Source organism: Miscanthus floridulus, chromosome 1, assembly GCF_019320115.1.
Source record: "Miscanthus floridulus cultivar M001 chromosome 1, ASM1932011v1, whole genome shotgun sequence".
NCBI classification, from domain to species: domain Eukaryota; kingdom Viridiplantae; phylum Streptophyta; class Magnoliopsida; order Poales; family Poaceae; genus Miscanthus; species Miscanthus floridulus.
The window spans coordinates 126761562-126780736 of record NC_089580.1 but is presented as its reverse complement, the minus strand read 5'-3'; the positions used below and the strand labels follow the sequence as shown (position 1 = coordinate 126780736).

General features: G+C 47.4%; 2 protein-coding genes across 2 annotated transcripts; both read right to left on the bottom strand.

The window, feature by feature from the left end:
• Positions 1-3817: 3817 nt before the first annotated feature.
• On the bottom strand, positions 3818-4264 carry LOC136462879 (uncharacterized). Its single transcript, XM_066461920.1, has one exon. It carries the CDS (start codon positions 4262-4264, stop codon positions 3818-3820), a length of 447 nt encoding a protein of 148 aa, XP_066318017.1.
• An 11653-nt stretch (positions 4265-15917) lies between these two features.
• Positions 15918-16223, bottom strand: LOC136462870 (uncharacterized). Its single transcript, XM_066461909.1, has one exon. The coding sequence runs from the start codon at positions 16221-16223 to the stop codon at positions 15918-15920; it is 306 nt and encodes a 101-aa protein (XP_066318006.1).
• Positions 16224-19175: the final 2952 nt, after the last annotated feature.

The following is a 19175-nucleotide window of genomic DNA, read 5'->3' as shown; positions in this document are numbered from 1 at the left end:
CGAGGGACCCTGGGTTTATGAATCCAACAGAAGCCCCCGAGCCCTCGGGCGATTCGGGCAGAATTGTCCAAGGGATTTTTGTCTTGCCGGTGGGTGCATGTGAGCGCACCCGCGGGTGTAGCCTTCGAGCCCCCGGGCAGTTCATGCCGAACTGGTTGGGGGGTGTTTCTGAGTTTGTCAACGGGGGATGTTTTTCTGTTTTGTCGACGGGTACGCGTGAGCGCACCCGCGGGTGTAGCCCCCGAGCCCCAGGCGGTTTGGGCCGAACCGACTAGGGGTGTTGTCTCAACAGGCGTGTATACATGTTTTAACCAAGGCATCGTTGCGCAGCTGAGGTGGTCAGGTGCGGGGGATAGGATAAAAAAGCAGAACTACCGATCTTAGGTGTCGATGCGTGCCTTGGGATCGGGTGAGTCGGATTTTGTGAACGGACCATGGCGTCGGTGCGCGCCGTGGATGGGGACAGCTTAGTTCGGATGTGATAGAGCTCACTAATCTTTGGTGTCGATGCACGCTGTGGGATCGGGCGAGGTGGAGCCGCAAATGGACCCAGGCGACGGTGCGCGCCGTGGATCGAGAGAGTTAAATTAGTTAGTTTAGGAAGCCGTTACGCAAGTTTAGGAGTCGCGGTCCTAGGAGCCGTAGCCAGATGTCGCCGATCCTATCAACGTGAGTTTGGGGTCATGGTCCCAGAGTTTCTTTGGAGCGCAGTCAGAAGTGAAGCCGTTGCGAAGACGTTGTTAGTTTAGTTAAAGATCAGACGAGGCGGTGCTCGCGGGTCCTGGCGTCGATGCACGCCGGGGACCGAGCGAGTCGTAGTCGTGGATCTGGCGAGTTCGAGGTCGCTGTCCTTGGCATTTTTCTTGAGCCCCCAAGCCCTTTCGGGCCTTCGTAGGGGTCGATGTGAGTTTTATGTGCGTTACCCCATCTGGTTCCTCACAAACCAGGGGGGCTGAGTTTCGTCGCCTATCTCGATCGCTCGGGCTCGAAGAGTAGCTTGGTGAGTTCGCTAATGGGTGTGATCGAGTGGAATTCGGGTCCATCGTTCATGACGGGGTTGGCATAGCCCTCTTGTGACATTCCACTACTCCTTTACCTGCAACCCGACAGATGCCTAGGTCATTCTAGAGACCAACCTGGGTGGCCTTTCAGCCTCCCCTCGATGGAGATTCTATGGGCTTGGCGAGAGGTTCAGGATCGAATAAGAAGGTTGAGATGAACTGGTCTACCAGACCAGGCTAGGGCCGCATGGTGCTCATCTATGGTTTTCTCCCCTGGCTCTGTTGGTTACTCATATCGAATGAGGCAACCGCTGCTTCATAACGCAACACGGAGCGTTCTGATGCATTTCGCTGCACGTGCGATGCTTAGTTCCTGAGCCCCCAAGCGGTTCGTGCCCTAACCGCCCGAGGGGTTCAGGCGTATGGAATGAAATGCATGTATGGATGTATGAATGTTTTAAATTGAAATAGAGGGGCTTTGATAGTGTTTTACCTTGACGACTGGAGTGATGGGGTTTGAAGAGCTCTAGTCAGAAACGTCCGACCGGGACATGCGCTTGTCAATCATGGGTTAGCCCTCGTGTGAATAGTTTTGTATTAATGAACACATGCTCACCTTGATGACCTGAGAGATGGGGTTCAGAGAGCTTTAGTTGGAAATGTCTGACCGGGACCCATGCTCGTCATTTGAGACGGAGTCGGCATGGCCCACATGGGACGCCCCTTCGCTTCCTACCTGTATCTCAGGTGTGGATACTAAGCAATTCAATTGACTTAGGGGGGCGGTTGGTCTCTCGGCGGAGATTTCGTGTGGTGGTGCCTCTAGCCAGGGGCTCCATGCTCTTCTGCTGAGCATCTATAGGTGCGATGCCCTGAAGATTTTTATTGCATTCGCCGAAGTCGAAGGAGCAGAGCTGAGCGGGTCCCTGGTGGTTGCATCTGGTTTCTTCTTTGGCCTCCAGGCGACGTCGTTGAGCGACCGTGGTAGTATTTGTAGCACCAGAGAATGCAATAGTTTAGGTTTGTGGGTGAATCCCCATGTGAATAGTTTTCTATATTAATGAATACGTTCGTGCTGTCCTTGTGACAGAACCACAATATTTGTTCCCTATGTTTATCTTAGCATAACTTTTGTTTTTTATCCTTTCTTTCTCGTACCTGCCCGTTTGTTCTATAGGCTACGACCTTGTGAGCCCGGGGCGTGGCCCATGAGGCTCAGCTATTCATAACCGTAGGAAAAGGCGGGGTGTGTTTGGTTGGGAGTAAGAACAGAGTTACATAAGGTAAACACAAGGAATGGAATGTGTTTCTATTTGGGGACACAGTTGCTTTATCGTGCGATAGTAAAAAGAGAGGTAATATTTTAATATTGTACCCTTATGGAGCCCCCGAGCGACCCGGGCTAAAAGTGTTTCAGGCAGGGGTGCTCTTACGGGAGCATGTTCTAACTAAAAAGTGGTTTAGATCAAATTTAGGGGAAAACGACATAGCTGTTCAATGTTCCATGTATTGTTGAGAAGGTTGCCGTTGTTGTCCTCCAGTCGGTAGGTGACAAGTCAGACTACTTCGGTTACCGTATAGGGTCCTTCCCATGGTGGAGAGAGCTTGTGTTTTTCCTTCGTTGATTGGGTCCTTCGGAGTATGAGGTCGTCGACTTCGAGAATCCTTCCTCTGATCTTCCTTTCGTGGTACCTGTGGAGGGTTTGTTGGTAGCGAGCGGAGCGGATGATGGTTGCTTCATAGGCCTCTTCGAGTAGGTCAACTGTGTCTTGTTGGGCCTCCGCGGCTCGGTTGTGGTCGAAAGCCTTCACTCTTGATGCACCATGGCCGAGGTCGGAGGGCAACATTGCCTCAGCTCCATAGGCCTAGAAGAAGGGTGTGAATCCTGTGGATCGGTTTGGGGTCATTCTTAGGCTCTAGAGGATCGCTGGGACCTCAGCAACCCATCGCCCAGTGTATTTGTTGAGTCGGTCGAAGATGCGTGACTTAAGTCCTTGGAGGACCATGCCATTGGCATGTTTGACCTGACCATTAGTTCGTGGATGTCCAATCAAGGCCCAGTCGATCCTGATGCCGTATCCGTCGCTAAAGTTTAGGAACATTTTTCCGGTGAAGTTAGTCCCGTGGTCAGTGATGATATAGTTGGGAACGCCAAATCGGTAGATGATGTTAAGGAAGAATTTGACTACCTCCTCTGACCGAATGTTGGTGATGGGTTTGGCCTCTATCCATTTGGTGAATTTGTCGACCGTTACGAGTAGGTGAGTGAAACCGCCTAGGGCCTTTTTGAGGGGTCCTACCATGTCGAGGCCCCAGACCACGAATGGCTAGGTGATAGGGATGGTTTGGAGCTCTTGTGCCAGCAAATGGGTTTGCCGGGCGTAGAACTAGCATCCCTCACACCTGCGAACGACTTCCTCTGCATCTCGTAGTGCGGTGGGCCAGTAAAAACCTTGGTGGAAGGCTTTTCCGACCAGCAACCTTGGGGCCACATGATGCCCGCAAATGCAGGCATGAACCTCGAGGAGGAGTTCCCTCCCTTGGCTAGTGAGGATACACTTCATGAGTACCCCTGATGGGCTCCGTTTGTAGAGCTCGTCACCGAGTGCGACGAAGGTCTTGGCGCATCGAGTGATTCGTTGGGCCTTTGTCCTTTCAGGCGGGAGAACTTCTTCGAGGATGTGGGCGAGTAGCGGTACTCACCAATCGGTCTGACTGAGCACCAATACGGCGACGCTCGCAGGTGGCGTAGAGGTACTGGGATCGGAGCCCCTGGGCGCTGGTTGGGCATTGGGGTCAGAGCCCCCGAGCACTGGCTAGACGTTGGGGTGCGTCCGGGTTGGACCTTCCAAGATGTGAGTGGATGGCTCGTGGATGTCGTTGATGAAGACCCTGCTCGGGGATAGATCTTGCCTGGCGGTCAGTTTTGCGAGGAAATTGGCGGTATCGTTGTCCCTTCGAGGGATGTGATGCAGTTCAATCCCATGGAATTTGTCCTCGAGCTTGTGCACCTCTTGGCAGTGTGTCACCATGAGGGGGCTTTTGCAGGAGGACTCCTTCATGACCTGATCAACGACTAGTTCTGAGTCGCCACGGACGTAGAGTCGTGTAGTGCCGAGCTCGATGGCGATGCGAAGTCCGTTGATAAGGGCCTCATATTCCGTGGCATTGTTTGAAGCTGAGAAGTGGAGGCGGCTGGCATAACGGAGCCTACTCCCATCCGGAGAGATCAGAACCACTCCAGCTCTCAAGCCGGGCGCCATTACGGACCCGTCGAAGTATATTGTCCAATATTCGTGGGTGACGTCTGAGATTGGTAGCTGGACCTCCGTCCATTCAGCGACAAAATACGTGAGAGCCTGAGACTTAATAGCGGTGCGGGGGGTATATCTGATGTCGTGGCCCATGAGTTCAAGAGCCCACTTGGAGATTCGTCCCACGTCATCATAGTTGCGGACGATGTCTCCGAGTGGGTATGAAGTGATGACCGTGACTTCGTGGTCGGTGAAGTAGTGTAGGAGCTTCCTGGTCGCCATTAGTACGGTGTATAGGAGTTTTTGCACCTGGGGGTACCGGACCTTGGAGTCGGTAAGCACTTCTCCAATGAAGTATACGGGTCACTGCACTTTGAGTTGGTGTCCCGGTTCCTCCCTCTCTACGACTAGGGTGGCGCTCACCACATGGTTACTTGCCACGACGTAAAGGAGGAGGGGTTCTCCCCGCTCGGGAGCGACGAGGATTGGGGCTGATGTTAGGGATGTTTTGAGGCTTTCGAGAGCCTGCTGGGCTTCCTCAGTCCAGACAAAGGCATCAGTCCTTTTGAGGAGCTCGTAGAGCGGCATCCTGAAAGCTCTAGTTTGGTTTTGGTGAATTGATGAAACCCTAAGTGCTAACCTAGTTTATCAAGTGATCATGAGATAGGTAGCACACTTTAAGTGGAGAAGCTAATGAAGATCATAACATGACAATGGTGATGGCATGGCGATGATCAAGGGATTAAACTTGAAAAGAAGAAAGAGAAAAACAAAAAGCTCAAGGCAAAGGTATAATTTGTAGGAGCTATTTTGTTTTGGTGATCAAGACACTTAGAGAGTGTGATCACACTTAGGTTTGATAGCTGTACTATTAAGAGGGGTGAAACTCGTATCGGAATGCGGTTATCAAAGTGCCACTAGATGCTCTAACTCATTGCATATGCATTTAGGATCTAGTGGAGTGCTAACACCCTTGAAAATGTTTGTGAAAATATGCTAACACATGTACACAAGGTGATACACTTGGTAGTTAGCACATTTGAGCAAGAGTGAAGGAAACAGAGGAGATGCCAGCATCGGTCAAGTGACTGGACGCTGGATCTGAATGCACCGGACGCTAACTGGCTGCGTCCGGTCGCGCTGACTTGGTAGTACAATAGCTAGGGTACTCCACCGGATGCTGGGCTGTGTCCGGTCGAGGTGGACCGGATGTGTCCGATCGAGGAAAAATGGATTTGGACCCTTACTGTACTCGACCGGACACTGAGGCTCCAGCGTCCGATTAGTTTTGCCAGAGCGTCCGGTCGGCACTTAGCCATTGTGATCTGACGATTCAGTTTTAACTCAAAGTGACATGTGGCATAAATCAGTGGACCGGGCGCTAAGTCCAGGGTTCGGTCAGTATGACCAGAGCATCCGGTCAGAGCGCAGTGTGCCCAGTGAAGGGGTACAACGGCTTTATTTCGTGGGGACTTCTATTTAAGCCCCATGGCCGGCTATGGCTCATATCTTTGGCCATTTTCATTGACATAGCAACCTTGTGAGCCTAGCCAAAGTCCTCCCACTCATCTCCATCATTGATTCATCATCATAGTGAGATTGGGAGTGAATCCAAGTGCATTGCTTGAGTGATTGCATCTAGAGGCACTTGGTGTTCATGTTTCGCTGCGGATTTTGCTTGTTACTCTTGGTGGTTGCCGCCACCTAGACGGCTTGAAGCAGTGAGGATCATTGAGCGGAGGGTGGTGATTGTCTCCGACTCCGATCGTGGTGATTGTGAGGGGTTCTTGACCTTTCCCCGGCGGAGAGCCAAAAGGTACTCTAGTGGATTGTTCGTGGCTTGTGTGATCCTTATCTTGTGTTGGTTGTGCATCACTCTATTGAGGGTTTGGTGTGTGAAGCCAATTAGCGCGTGAACCTCCAAGTGAGTGAATCACCACAACGAGGAGTAGCTTGCCAGCAAGCAAGTGAACATCGGTAAAAATCATTGTGTTCATCCTTTGATTTCGAGGTGATTGGTCTTCATTGTTTTTCATCCTTGTGATTGATTGGTTCACTCATCGACATGGCGGTATAACTATCTCGATCACTCTCTTTACTTTACCGCAAACTAGTTGACAAGCTCTTTAGTGTAGCTAGTTGTGAGAGCTTGCTTGCTTGGTTGGTGTGGCTTTTTAGTTAGCCTTTGAGAGCACACCAACATAAGGTAGTGTCATAGCTCTTGTGTGAATTGACACTATCTAAACTAGAATTGTGGTAGGTGGCTTGTATTTTGAGTAGGCTAGCGCAACACTTGCTTTACCTCATAATTGTCTAACCATTTTGTTAAGTATTGTTGTAGAAATTTTTATTAGGCTATTCACCTCCCCTCTAGCCATTAGGACCTTTCAAGTGGTATCAGAGCCGAGGTCACCGTTATTTGAGGATTAACAACCTTCGGTGTAAAAATGGCTCAAATCAACAACACCAAGAAGCCACCCCAATTTGATGGCATAAATTATTCCTATTGGAAGGCTAAGATGACAACATATATTAAGTCAATCAATAGGAAGATTTGAAAGGTGGTAGAAACAAAAATTGAGATTGAAGATGAAGAGACTCCCACCACCACTAAAGAATTGCTACTCCAAAACAATGACATTGCTCTTAGTGCCATCCATGATGCTTTGGATAAGAAAACATTTGAGCAAATCAAGAACATTGAGAGAGCTCATGAGGCATGGAAGAAATTGGAAGAATCATTTGAGGGCACCAAGGCAATCAAGGGTGCAAAGGCATACATTCTCAAGGATAAATTTGCTAGTTTCAAGATGAAGGAAGATGAAAGTGTGCCAGACATGTTTCATCGGATGGAAGTGATTGTAAATGATCTCAAGGCACTTGGTGAGAAGATAGAGGGCAGGAGTTCTCAAATAAGTTCTTGAGATGCTTACCCTCAAAATTTGGTACATTGGTCACTATTCTAGTGAGGTCCGGTTTAGATACAATGACACCAAATCAAATCTTAGGAGATATCATGACCGATGATGCTTATAGAGATGATGATGAGAAGGAAGAAAAGAGAGAGAAAAAAGAAGAGAAGAAAGATGAGAAAAAGAAGAGCATGGCATTCAAAGCCACATCATCAAAGGGCAAAGCTAAGCAAGAGACATCAAGTGAAGAAGATGAATCTTGGGATGATGATGATGATGATGAGATGATGGCTCTCTTTGTCAAAAGATTTGGCAAGTTCATGGTGAAGAAGGGCTACCGTGCAAGAAGAAAGAAATCTTCATTCAAGAACAAAGAAGAGTCAAGAAGGTGCTTCAAGTATGGAAGCAAAGATCATCTTGTTGCTCAATGCCCATACAATAGCGACAATGATTATGACAACAAGAAGAACAAGAAGAAGGACAAGAAGGAAAAGAAAGAGAAGAAGGATAAGATGGCATTCAAGAAGAAGAAGGGTGGTTCATATGTAGTCACTTGGGATAGTGATGCTTCCTCAAGTGATGATGATGATGATAGTGATGATCACAAGACCACCAAGAAGAAGGTTCTTGCAAGTATTGCCATCAATGAGAAGCCTTTTCTCTTTGAATCTTCATCATGCTTCATGGCTAAGGCCACTAAGGTACAATCTTGTGATGATGAAAGTGATGAAGAACATGTTGATGATAATGAACATGAAAATGAAAAGGATAGTGATAGTGATGATGATGAACCTACTAAGGATGAATTATTTGACATGCTAGAAGATGCTAAAGAACACTTTGACATTAAGAGAAGGGAATGCAAGAGCTTGAATAAGGAGGTAAAAGCCCTTAAGCAAGCCCTTGATGAGCTCAAAGCAACTCATGAAAAGCTAGAGGAAGCCCATGAGAAGCTTGGCAAGGCTCACAAAAAGCTTGAAAAAGGTCATTTCACTTTGCTTAATGAACAAGATAAAAAGAAGCATGTTGAAACTTATGATGTAGGTGTAACTTGTGATTTAATTGATACATCACTATCTATGCCTATCATTGTTGCTACTACTAACCCTTCTTGTAGCACTTCCACTTCTACCTCATCTAGTAGTGATGGTCTCGCTTGTGATGCCTCACTAGTGGTTGAGAATGAGAACCTCAAGAAGGAGGTCACTAAGCTCACTCACACCTTAGCTAAGGCTTATGGTGGTAAGGACCGCTTGCTTATGTGCTTGGGTAGCCAAAGAGCTTCTCTCTACAAAGAGGGATTGGGCTATACCCCCAAGATAGGCAAGGCGGCCTTTGCTCCTCACAAGACTAGTTTTGTGAAGAACAATGGTCGGTTTTGCACTAGTTGCAAGCAAGTTGGTCATAAAGAGCAAGAATGCAAAAACAAGAGCAAAAATGCTAATGTATCCTTCATTAAGCTTGATTCATGCTATATGCTTACTAAGGATACAAATGGTGTAAAGGCTAAGTTCATTGGTAAACCATAGATGGGCTCAAAGAAGAAAGCCATTTGGGTGCCAAAGAGCCTAGTGACTAACCTTCAAGGACCCAAGCAAGTTTGGGTACCTAAAAAGAATTGATCTTTTTTGTGGGTCAATTACAAAGCTGGAGAAAGGCATTGGGTTCTTGATAGTGGGTGCACTCAACACATGACCGGTGATGCAAGAATGTTCAACTCAATGAACACCAATGGCAATGATGGTTATGATAGTATCACATTTGGTGACAATGGCAAAGGCAAGGTCAAAGGGCTTGGTAAGATTGCAATATCCAATGACATGAGCATATCCAATGTGTTGCTAGTAGAGAGCTTGAACTTTAATTTGCTATCCGTGGCTCAATTGTGTGATCTTGGATTCAAATGCATATTTGGGATAGATGATGTAGAGATCATAAGTGTAGATGGCTCTAATTTGATCTTCAAAGGTTTTAGATGTGAGAACCTATACTTGGTTGATTTCAATGCTAGTGAAGCTAGATTATCTACATGCTTGTTCACTAAATCTAGCATGGGTTGGTTATGGCATAGAAGGCTTAGTTTTGTTGGAATGAAACAATTGAATAGATTGGTTAAGCATGACTTAGTTAAAGGCTTAAAAGATGTTGTGTTTGAAAAAGATAAGCTTTGTAGCTCTTATCAAGCCGGTAAACAAGTTGGAAACACCCATCCTAAGAAAAGCATGATGAGCACTAGTAAAGCATTTGAGTTATTGCATATGGATTTGTTTGGGCCAACACAATACACTAGTATCGGTGGAAACAAATATGGATTTGTGATAGTGGATGACTACACTAGATACACATGGGTATTCTTTCTAGTGGACAAAAGTGATGTATTTGCAACATTCAAATCATTTGTCAAAGGCATTCACAATGAGTTTGAAATAACCATCAAGAGAGTTAGAAGTGACAATGGTAGTGAGTTCAAGAACACTAGAATTGATGAGTTATGTGATAAATTTGGAATTAGACATCAATTCTCGGCCAAATACACTCCACAATCAAATGGCCTTGTTGAGAGAAAGAATAGAACACTTATTGATATGGCAAGGTCTATGCTTAGTGAGTATAATGTGAGTCAATCTTTTTGGGCCGAAGCTATCAACATGGCTTGCTATTGTAGCAACCGCCTCTATTGTCACCGATTGAAAGAGAAGACCCCATATGAGCTCTTGAATGGTAGAAAGCCCAACATTGCATATTTTCAGGTCTTTGGTTGCAAATGCTATATCTTGAAGAAAGGCACAAGATTGGGCAAGCTTGACAAGAAATGTAATGAAGGATTCCTACTTGGTTACTCCACTACAAGCAAAGCATATAGAGTTTGGAATTTGGATAGTGGTACTCTTGAGGAAGTTCATGATGTTGAATTTGATGAAACCAAGGGTTCACAAGTAGAGAATGAGAACTTGGAAGATTTTAGAGGCATTCAACTTTCAAATGCCATGAAGAACATAGATATTGGTAAATTGAGGCCTAGGCAAGTGAATGATGATGAAGATGATCAAGTGCATGTGCTCTCTAACTCAAATGTGCAAGATGATACAAATCAAGTTAGTGCAAGTGGCTCTCATGACAATGAACAAGATCAAGTGGCTAGTACATCATCTCAACCCAATGATCAAGCAAGTGCGATCAATCAAGTTCCATTGCTCCAACCAACAAGTATTGCAAGAGATCATCCTTTGGATACAATCATTGGTGATATTTCAAGAGGTGTGCAAACAAGATCAAGATTGGCATTATTTTGTGAACACTTCTCATTTGTGTCATCCATTGAACCAAAGAAGATAGATGAAGCTTTGAAAGATGTTGATTGGGTGAATGCTATGCATGAAGAATTGAACAACTTCATAAGAAATCAAGGATGGGAATTAGTAGAGAGACCAAAGGGACACAATGTGATTGGAACCAAATGGGTCTTTAGAAACAAGCAAGATCAAGATGGGATAGTAGTAAGGAACAAAGCAAGGTAGCACAAGGCTATACACAAGTTGAAGGTCTTGACTTTGGAGAAACATATGCCCCGGTTGCTAGATTGGAAGCAATAAGAATCTTGCTAGCCTATGCTTGTGCCCACAACATCAAGCTCTATCAAATGGATCTTAAGAGTGCATTTCTCAATGGTTATATTAATGAAGAAGTATATGTTGAGCAACCTCCCAGTTTTGAAGATGACAAGAAGCCTAACCATGTGTACAAGTTGAAGAAGGCATTATATGGCTTGAAGCAAGCACCTAGAGCATGTTATGAGAGATTGAGGGACTTCCTCCTCTCTAAAGGGTTCAAAATGGGCAAGGTTGACACAACTCTTTTCATCAAGAAGATTGGAAAAGATCTATTTGTATTGCAAATCTATGTTGATGACATCATATTTGGATCAACCAATCAAGATTTTTGTGATGAGTTTGGAAAGATGATGGCTAATGAGTTTGAAATGTCCATGACCGGAGAGTTGAGTTACTTCCTTGGTCTTCAAATCAAGCAATTGAAGAATGGTACTTTTGTAAGTCAAGGCAAGTATATCAAGGACATGATTAAGAAGTTTGGCATGATTGATAGCAAAGTCATTAGCACACCAATGGGAACCAATGGCAACTTGGATAGTGATGTAAGTGGAAACATGGTGGATCAAAAGTTGTATCGGTCTATGATTGGAAGCCTACTCTATGTGACCGCATCAAGGCCGGATGTCATGTTTAGTGTATGCATGTGTGCAAGATTTCAAGCCTCACCAAGAGAAAGTCATTTGAAGGCTACAAAGAGGATATTAAGGTACTTGAAGCATACACCAAATGTTGGTTTGTGGTATCCCAAAGGAGCAAAGTTTGAGCTAGTTGGTTATTTCGACTTGGACTATGCAGGATGCAAGGTTGAAAGAAAGAGCACATCGGGCACATGTCAATTGTTGGGAAGATCACTTATTTCATGGTCATCAAAGAAGCAAAATAGTGTTGTATTATCAACCGCCGAAGCCGAATACATATCCGCCAGTAGTTGTTGTGCACAAATACTTTGGATGAAGGCCACCTTGAGTGACTTTGGAATCAAGTTCAAGAAAGTGCCATTGCTATGTGACAATGAAGTGCAATCAAGCTAACCAACAATCTGGTGCAACATGCAAGAACAAAGCACATTGATGTCCGCCACCATTTCATAAGAGATCACCAACAAAAAGGGGATATTTGCATTGAGAGTGTAGGCACCGAAGATCAATTTGCTGATATATTCACCAAGCCATTGGATGAGAAAAGGTTTTGCAAGCTAAGGAATGAGTTGAACATATTGAATTTCTCAAATATGTGTTGATGCACCCCCCACTCATATGACATGCCTCTCCTTCGAGCAATCCAAGGTAAAATTTGATTAGCATGGCATACATCCTTGCTAAGGACATGTTTAGTGCATCTAGTCATATTTTCAATCTTATTAGGACCTTTCAAATGGTTCTATTTTATTAGGCTCATTCATGAAAATCAAATGAATTTGATGTTTATATGGTATCACTATTGCCTCTATGCTTGACATGATCTAGTGATAGCATATGACATGTTTATGGGTTTGTAAACCTAGTGTTTAATCTAGAATATGAGCTCTAAGTGTTTAACTCAACATGGTACAAGATAACCCTTATTTGGAGGTGTGAAGAAGCTTGTCCTTGGATCAAACCGAGTTAAATATCTTTGGCAAATGATCTAGATTAGACCAAATTTGGGAAAATGATCCTCACCCCATTGATTGACATTGATAATCTCAACCCTACAAGTAATACTATCTATATTTGGAACCTTTGTGGTCATTGATGACAAAGGGGGAGAGAAACAAAGATAGTAGCAAAGATAGTGAAAAAGGGGAAGAAATATCATAAAGGGAGTGAAACATAAAGATACCTTGATATATGACATAGGGGGAGAGATATGACAAAGGAAAGGGATAAATTAAAATTTTGAGCACATAAGTAGGGGGAGCAAGCTCATGAACTTATATGGTGCATTTGAATGTGCATTTCATATGTTTGCTTGCATGGCACAAGTATTAAATTTAAAAATCCATGCTTGTGTGATGAATGTTAGTTGTAAGATTGAATGATGAAATGAAATCACTAGATAACTTTCATTTCCAAGTAAGTCTTTACAAGTGGTATCTTTCCAAAATATGTTTCCAAGTGACATTGAGCTAACCATGGTGCTAAGGATGGTATATTGGTGCACTCTGATTGGTATCACGCTTCAAAGGTCCATCTTTTATACCTTAGCATCATTTGGTAGACATTGACTCCTATATTTCCTATCTAAGCATATGTGCAAGCTACAATCCAAATTCTTAGCACATATGTAGGGGGAGCAATTGCTACCATTTGGGGTTCATGAAACTTGTCCATATCCTTTTACACATGGTAAATATGCTTGGGCAAGCAACATGGACTCAATTGAATTTCAATTCATATCTTTGTATAAGGGTTGTCATCAATTACCAAAAAGGGGGAGATTGAAAGCTCTAGTTTGGTTTTAGTGAATTGATGAAACCCTAAGTGCTAACCTAGTTTATCAAGTGATCATGAGATAGGTAGCACACTTCAAGTGGAGAAGCTAATGAAGATCATAACATGACAATGGTGATGGCATGGCGATGATCAAGGGATTAAACTTGAAAAGAAGAAAGAGAAAAATAAAAAGCTCAAGGCAAAGGTATAATTTGTAGGAGCTATTTTGTTTTGGTGATCAAGACACTTAGAGAGTGTGATCATACTTAGGTTTGATAGCCGTACTATTAAGAGGGGTGAAACTCGTATCGGAATGTAGTTATCAAAGTGCCACTAGATGCTCTAACTCATTGCATATGCATTTAGGATCTAGTGGAGTGCTAACACCCTTGAAAATGTTTGTGAAAATATGCTAACACATGTACACAAGGTGATACACTTGGTAGTTAGCACATTTGAGCAAGGATGAAGGAAACAAAGGAGATGCCAGCATCGGTCAAGTGACCGAACGCTGGATCTGAATGCACCGGACGCTGACTGGCTACGTTCGGTCGCGCTGACTTGGCGATATAGTAGCTAGGGTACTCCATCGGACGCTGGGCTGTGTCCGGTCGAGGTGGACCGGACGCATCCGGTCGAGGAAAAATGGATTTGGACCCTTACTGTACTCGACCGGACGCTGAGGCTGCAGCATCCGATCAGTTTTGCCGGAGCGTCCGGTCGGCACTTAGCCATTGTGATCTGACGATTCAGTTTTAGCTCAGAGTGACACATGGCATAAATCAGTGGACTGAACGCTAAGTCCAAGGTCTGGTCAGTATGACCGGAGCATCCGGTCAGAGCGCAGTGTGCCCAGTAAAGGGGTACAACGGCTCTATTTCATGGGGACTTCTATTTAATCCCCATGGTCGGCTATGGATCATATCTTTGGCCATTTTCATTGACATAGCAACCTTGTGAGCCTAGCCAAAGTCCTCCCACTCATCTTCATCGTTTATTCATCATCATAGTGAGATTGGGAGTGAATCCAAGTGCATTGCTTGAGTGATTGCATCTAGAGGCACTTGGTGTTCATGTTTCGCTGTTGATTTCGCTTGTTACTCTTGGTGGTTGCCGCCACCTAGATGGCTTGAAGCAACGAGGATCGTTGAGCGGAGGGTGGTGATTATCTTCGGCTCCGATCGTGGTGATTGTGAGGGGTTCTTGACCTTTCCCCGGCAGAGAGCCAAAAGGTACTCTAGTGGATTGCTTGTGGCTTGTGTGATCCTCATCTTGTGTTGGTTGTGCGGCACCCTATTGAGGGTTTGGCGTATGAAGCCAATTAGTGCGTGAACCTCTAAGTGAGTGAATCGCCACAACGAGGAGTAGCTTGCCGGCAAGCAAGTGAACCTCGGTAAAAATTATTGTGTTCATCCTTTGATTCCGAGGTGATTGGTCTTCATTGTTTTTTATCCTTGTGATTGATTGGTTCACTCCTCGACACGACGGTATAACTATCTCGATCACTATCTTTACTTTACCGCAAACTAGTTGACAAGCTCTTTAGTGTAGCTAGTTGTGAGAGCTTGCTTGCTTGGTTGGTGTGGCTTTTTAGTTAGCCTTTGAGAGCACACCAACATAAGGTAGTGTCATAGTTCTTGTGTGAATCGACACTATCTAAACTAGAATTGTGGTAGGTGGCTTGCATTTTGAGTAGGCTAGCGCAACACTTGCTTCGCCTCATAATTGTCTAACCATTTTGTTAAGTGTTGTTGTAGAAATTTTTATTAGGCTATTCACCCCCTCTAGCCATTAGGACCTTTCACATTCCCCGTTCGCCGAGCCGGGAGATGAAGCGGCTTAGGGCAGCCAGGCAATCGGTGAGCCTATGCACACCCTTGACGTTGCATATGGGGCCCATGTTGGAGATGGCCATGATCTTTTTAGGGTTGGCTTCGATGCCGCACTCGGATACGGTGTATCTAAGCAGTTTCCCCTTTGGAACCCCGAAAACACACTTTTTGGGATTCAGCTTGATGTTGAACCTTCGGAGGTTTGCAACCATCGTGGACAAGTTTGCGATCAGGTCGCAAGCTTGAGTCATTTTGACCACTATGTCATCAACATAGACGGCGATTGTTGGTTTTGGCCGCTCAGCCTGATTAGGCTGGTCGAGCGGGTCGATTTGGTCAGCGAAGCATTGCTGCATGCACCTTTGGTAGGTGGCGCCAGCGTTCTTCAGGCTGAAAGGCATGGTCACATAGTAGTACGAACCATACAGGGTGATGAACGAGGTTGTGAGCTGATCGGACTCTTTCATCGCGATTTGGTGATAGCCTGAGTAGGCATCTAGAAAGGAGAGGATTTCACAACCCGAGGTGGAGTCAACTATCTGGTCTATGTGTGGTTATGGGAAATGATCCTTCGGGCATGCTTTGTTAAGTCTAGTATAATCAATGCACATTCTCCACTTCCCGGTCTTCTTTCTGACTAGGACAGGATTGGCGAGCCAGTCGGAATGGAAGACCTCCCTGATGAACCCGGCTGCCAGGAGTTTGGCGATTTCCTCGCCTATGGCCCTACGCCTTTCGTCGTCGAAGCGATGCAGGCGTTGTTTAGCAGGCTTAGAGCCCGGGGTAAGGCATAGTGCATGCTCAGCGACCTCCCGAGGTATCCCCGGCATGTCAGACGACTGTCATGCGATGACATCATGATTGTCGCGTAGGAAGTCGATGAGCTTGCATTCCTATTTGGCCGAGAGCTGGGTCCCGATCCGAACTGTCTTGGTAGGGTTGGTGAGGTTGATTCCCACCGTCTTGGTTTCTTCGAACGGACGGAAGGCCAGCGAGGAAGTTGGTTGGTTATAGTCCGGGGCTACCGGGATCAACGACTCCCCAAGCCGCGGGAGTTTGGACGAGTTGATGACCGTAGTGGCAAGCTCGTAGTGTTCACGGTCGCACGTGAAGGCGTGCAAGAATGCGCTGCTCATAGTGATGATGTCGTTTGGTCCCGGCATCTTCAGCTTGAGGTAGGTGTAGTTGGGGATTGCCATGAATCTCGCGTAGCATGGTCGCCCCAAGATGGCGTGGTAGGACCCTGGAAAGTCCACCACCTCAAAGGTGAGGACCTCCGAGCAGAAGTTGGCTCGGCTGCCAAACGTGACGGGCAGATCGATCTGCCCGAGCGGGTATGCCTGCGCTCCCGGGATTACCCCGTGGAAGGGGGAGCCCGCTGGGCGGAGTTCTGATCGGGGGATGCGCATGGCATCGAGGGTGTTGATGTACAGGATGTTGAGGCCATTGTCGCCATCCATCAGCACCTTCGTAAGCCGCTTCTTGCGAACGATGGGGTCAACGATGAGCGGATAGTGTCCTAGTCTTGCGACGTGGGAGGGATGGTCCTTCTGATCGTAGGTGATCGGAGACTCCGACCAGCTGAGGAAGGAGGGGATGGCCGACTCGGCAGCGCATGCCTCTCAATAGCGAACCTTATGCTGTCACTTGGTCCAAACGACGTCAGATCCACCAAAGATCATGATACATTTGTCTACGTTGGGGAAGTCATCCACGTCTTTGCCTACCGTACCTTCCTTCTTGGGTGCTGCCTCTTTGTCGTCTCCCTCCTTTGGCCCACCGGCCTATCGGAGGAAACATTTGAGGAGCTCACACTCCTTGTAGAGGTGTTTGATAGGGTAGGCGTGGTTGGGGCATGGACCATCCATGAGTTTTTTGAAGTGGTCAGGCAGTCCCTAATGGGGCTGCTTGACTGTGTGATCAGTCACGGTGACCAGCGGGGTGCTGTCCGACCGACGTCTATCCTTTTTATTTTTCTTGCCCCTCTGCGTGGAGGGGCCCTCATCCGAGTCCGTGCGTTTGGCTTTGACCTTGTCCTAGCCTTCGCTCAAGACTGGTTCGACCGCCTCCTCACCGGAGACATGGTTGGTGGCTACGTCAAGCAGGTCGCGGGTGGTACGGGGTTTCAAGCAGCCAAGCTTGTGGATAAGGGACTCATAGTTCGTCCCGGAGAGGAACACGCTGATGACGTCTACGTCGACGACGTCTGGGAGGGAGTTGCATCATTGGGAGAACCTACGGATGTAATCCTGTAGGGACTCACTGGGCTCTTGATGATAGCTCTTGAGGTCCTAGGAGTTCCCCGGTCAGATGTACGTCCCCTAGAAATTCCCGACAAAGACCCTCTTGAGGTCCGCCCAGTCGTGGATGCTATCATGCAGAAGGAATTCGAGCCACGCCCGAACATGTCCCCCCACGCAAATGGGAAGATATTGAATGATGAAGAAGTCATCATCCACTCCTCTGGCCCAACAAGCGAGCCGGAAGTCTTCGAGCCAAATGCTTGGGTTTGTCTCCCCAGTGTATTTGGTGATGTTGGTGGGCGGCCGGAAACGCTGTGGGAACAGTGCTTTCTAGATATGCCAGCCAAAGGCCCAAGGTCCTAGGCCCTCGGGGCTAGGGCTCTGGTCGTCCGGCCGGTGACTGCGCTTAGGGCATGTTTCACCGATTCCCTCAATGGTTTGGCTAGGATTTGTGGCACTTGCCGCCGTATGGTGGATAGCGTTATTATGTTGGGACCGATGCCGGTCGCCAATGGCGCTACGGGCATCCTGGTGTGGATCAGGCCGCTCATGTACCGATGGTAGGTGCAGAGCAGGCACCCGGTCGGACCATGGCGTGACTACCGCACTCCGAGCCAGTGCTGGCGGCTGTAGCGGTGAGCGAACGGAGCAGTCCGTCTGGCGCGTCCCCATTCCCCCGGTGGGGAGAGAGGGCGCGCATCAGAGTCATGACGCAGAGCTTTCTGCCTATTGGACGGCGGTGACTTCTACTAAAACCCGGAGGTTCCGGTAGACTGCCTGCTCCTAAGGGTCGACGGGCTCGGGAACACCGCGTAGAAGCATCGCTGCAGCAGTGATATTCTGGATAGCCCAGGCGAATAGTGGGACATCATTTCCCTCATTCACAATGTCGCATTGGACCTAACGAGCGCGACCCCGGGCGCCACCCGCCAGGCCGTGTGCGTGGGGCGCGACGTGCTAGGCCGACCGAGCCGGCGTAGGCGGTGGCTGGTTCTCCCGCCGTTGTCGCAATTCCTTGGCGTGCGCTCATGCAGACGCGAGGGCCTCCGCACACGGGTTCGGAGGGGTGTGAGTCTGTGCAGATTCCACAACCACCGGTGGCTGTCCCGGAGCGTCCGCCATGGCGCACTCTCGGGATGGACGGCGGCGTGGTGCCACATCGCCGATGCTGGATTGTCACTCACGCCCTCACCATCCAAGGGTTCATGGGAAGCGGCAGGAGCGCAGCCTACCATTCCCATGAATTCGGATGTGAGGGGGAAAGGCGCCAACACCCTTTGGAGTCCTCGGGCGTACGTATCTACAGAGGACGTGAGGCCGTAGGGGAACCGATCATGCGGTGTTTGCGGCATGGATGACACAGTCTCTCTGGGTGCTCGATTGGGGATAGTAAATGAAGAGTAAGTAACAGTACGCGTATTACTTACAGCGGGGTTTGAGCAGAGAGTTTGCTCGGATAGAAGCGCAGATGCCGTGCTGTCGATGTCACACGTCCTAAAGTCGATGGAGGGCGCCCCTTCGATGGGTGCCAGAACGTGCACCTCCTCACGGAGGTGGAGTACACCAGGCCGGTCGGCGATGAAGTCTAGGCTTCCAAAGCGGAAGGCCTAGGAAGGCTCGAAGACGGGCGAAACCCGCATCCCGATGGGCGAGAGTGTAGGAAATTCCATCGAGCCGAAGCGAATCGTATCGCTCGAGCCCGCCATGGTGGGGGTGGCGGAAAAATGGGCCATCCGATTACCAAAAAAGTGTTGAACGTACAGCGTCTTCTCCACGGACGGCGCCATCTGTCGGTACAGAAAGTGACCAACTAGTAAATATTTGTAGTTTTGCTGCACGTTGTGATCAGAGGTGGCCTAGCACTCAATGACACAGGATTTATACTGGTTCAGGCAACGTGCCCTACGT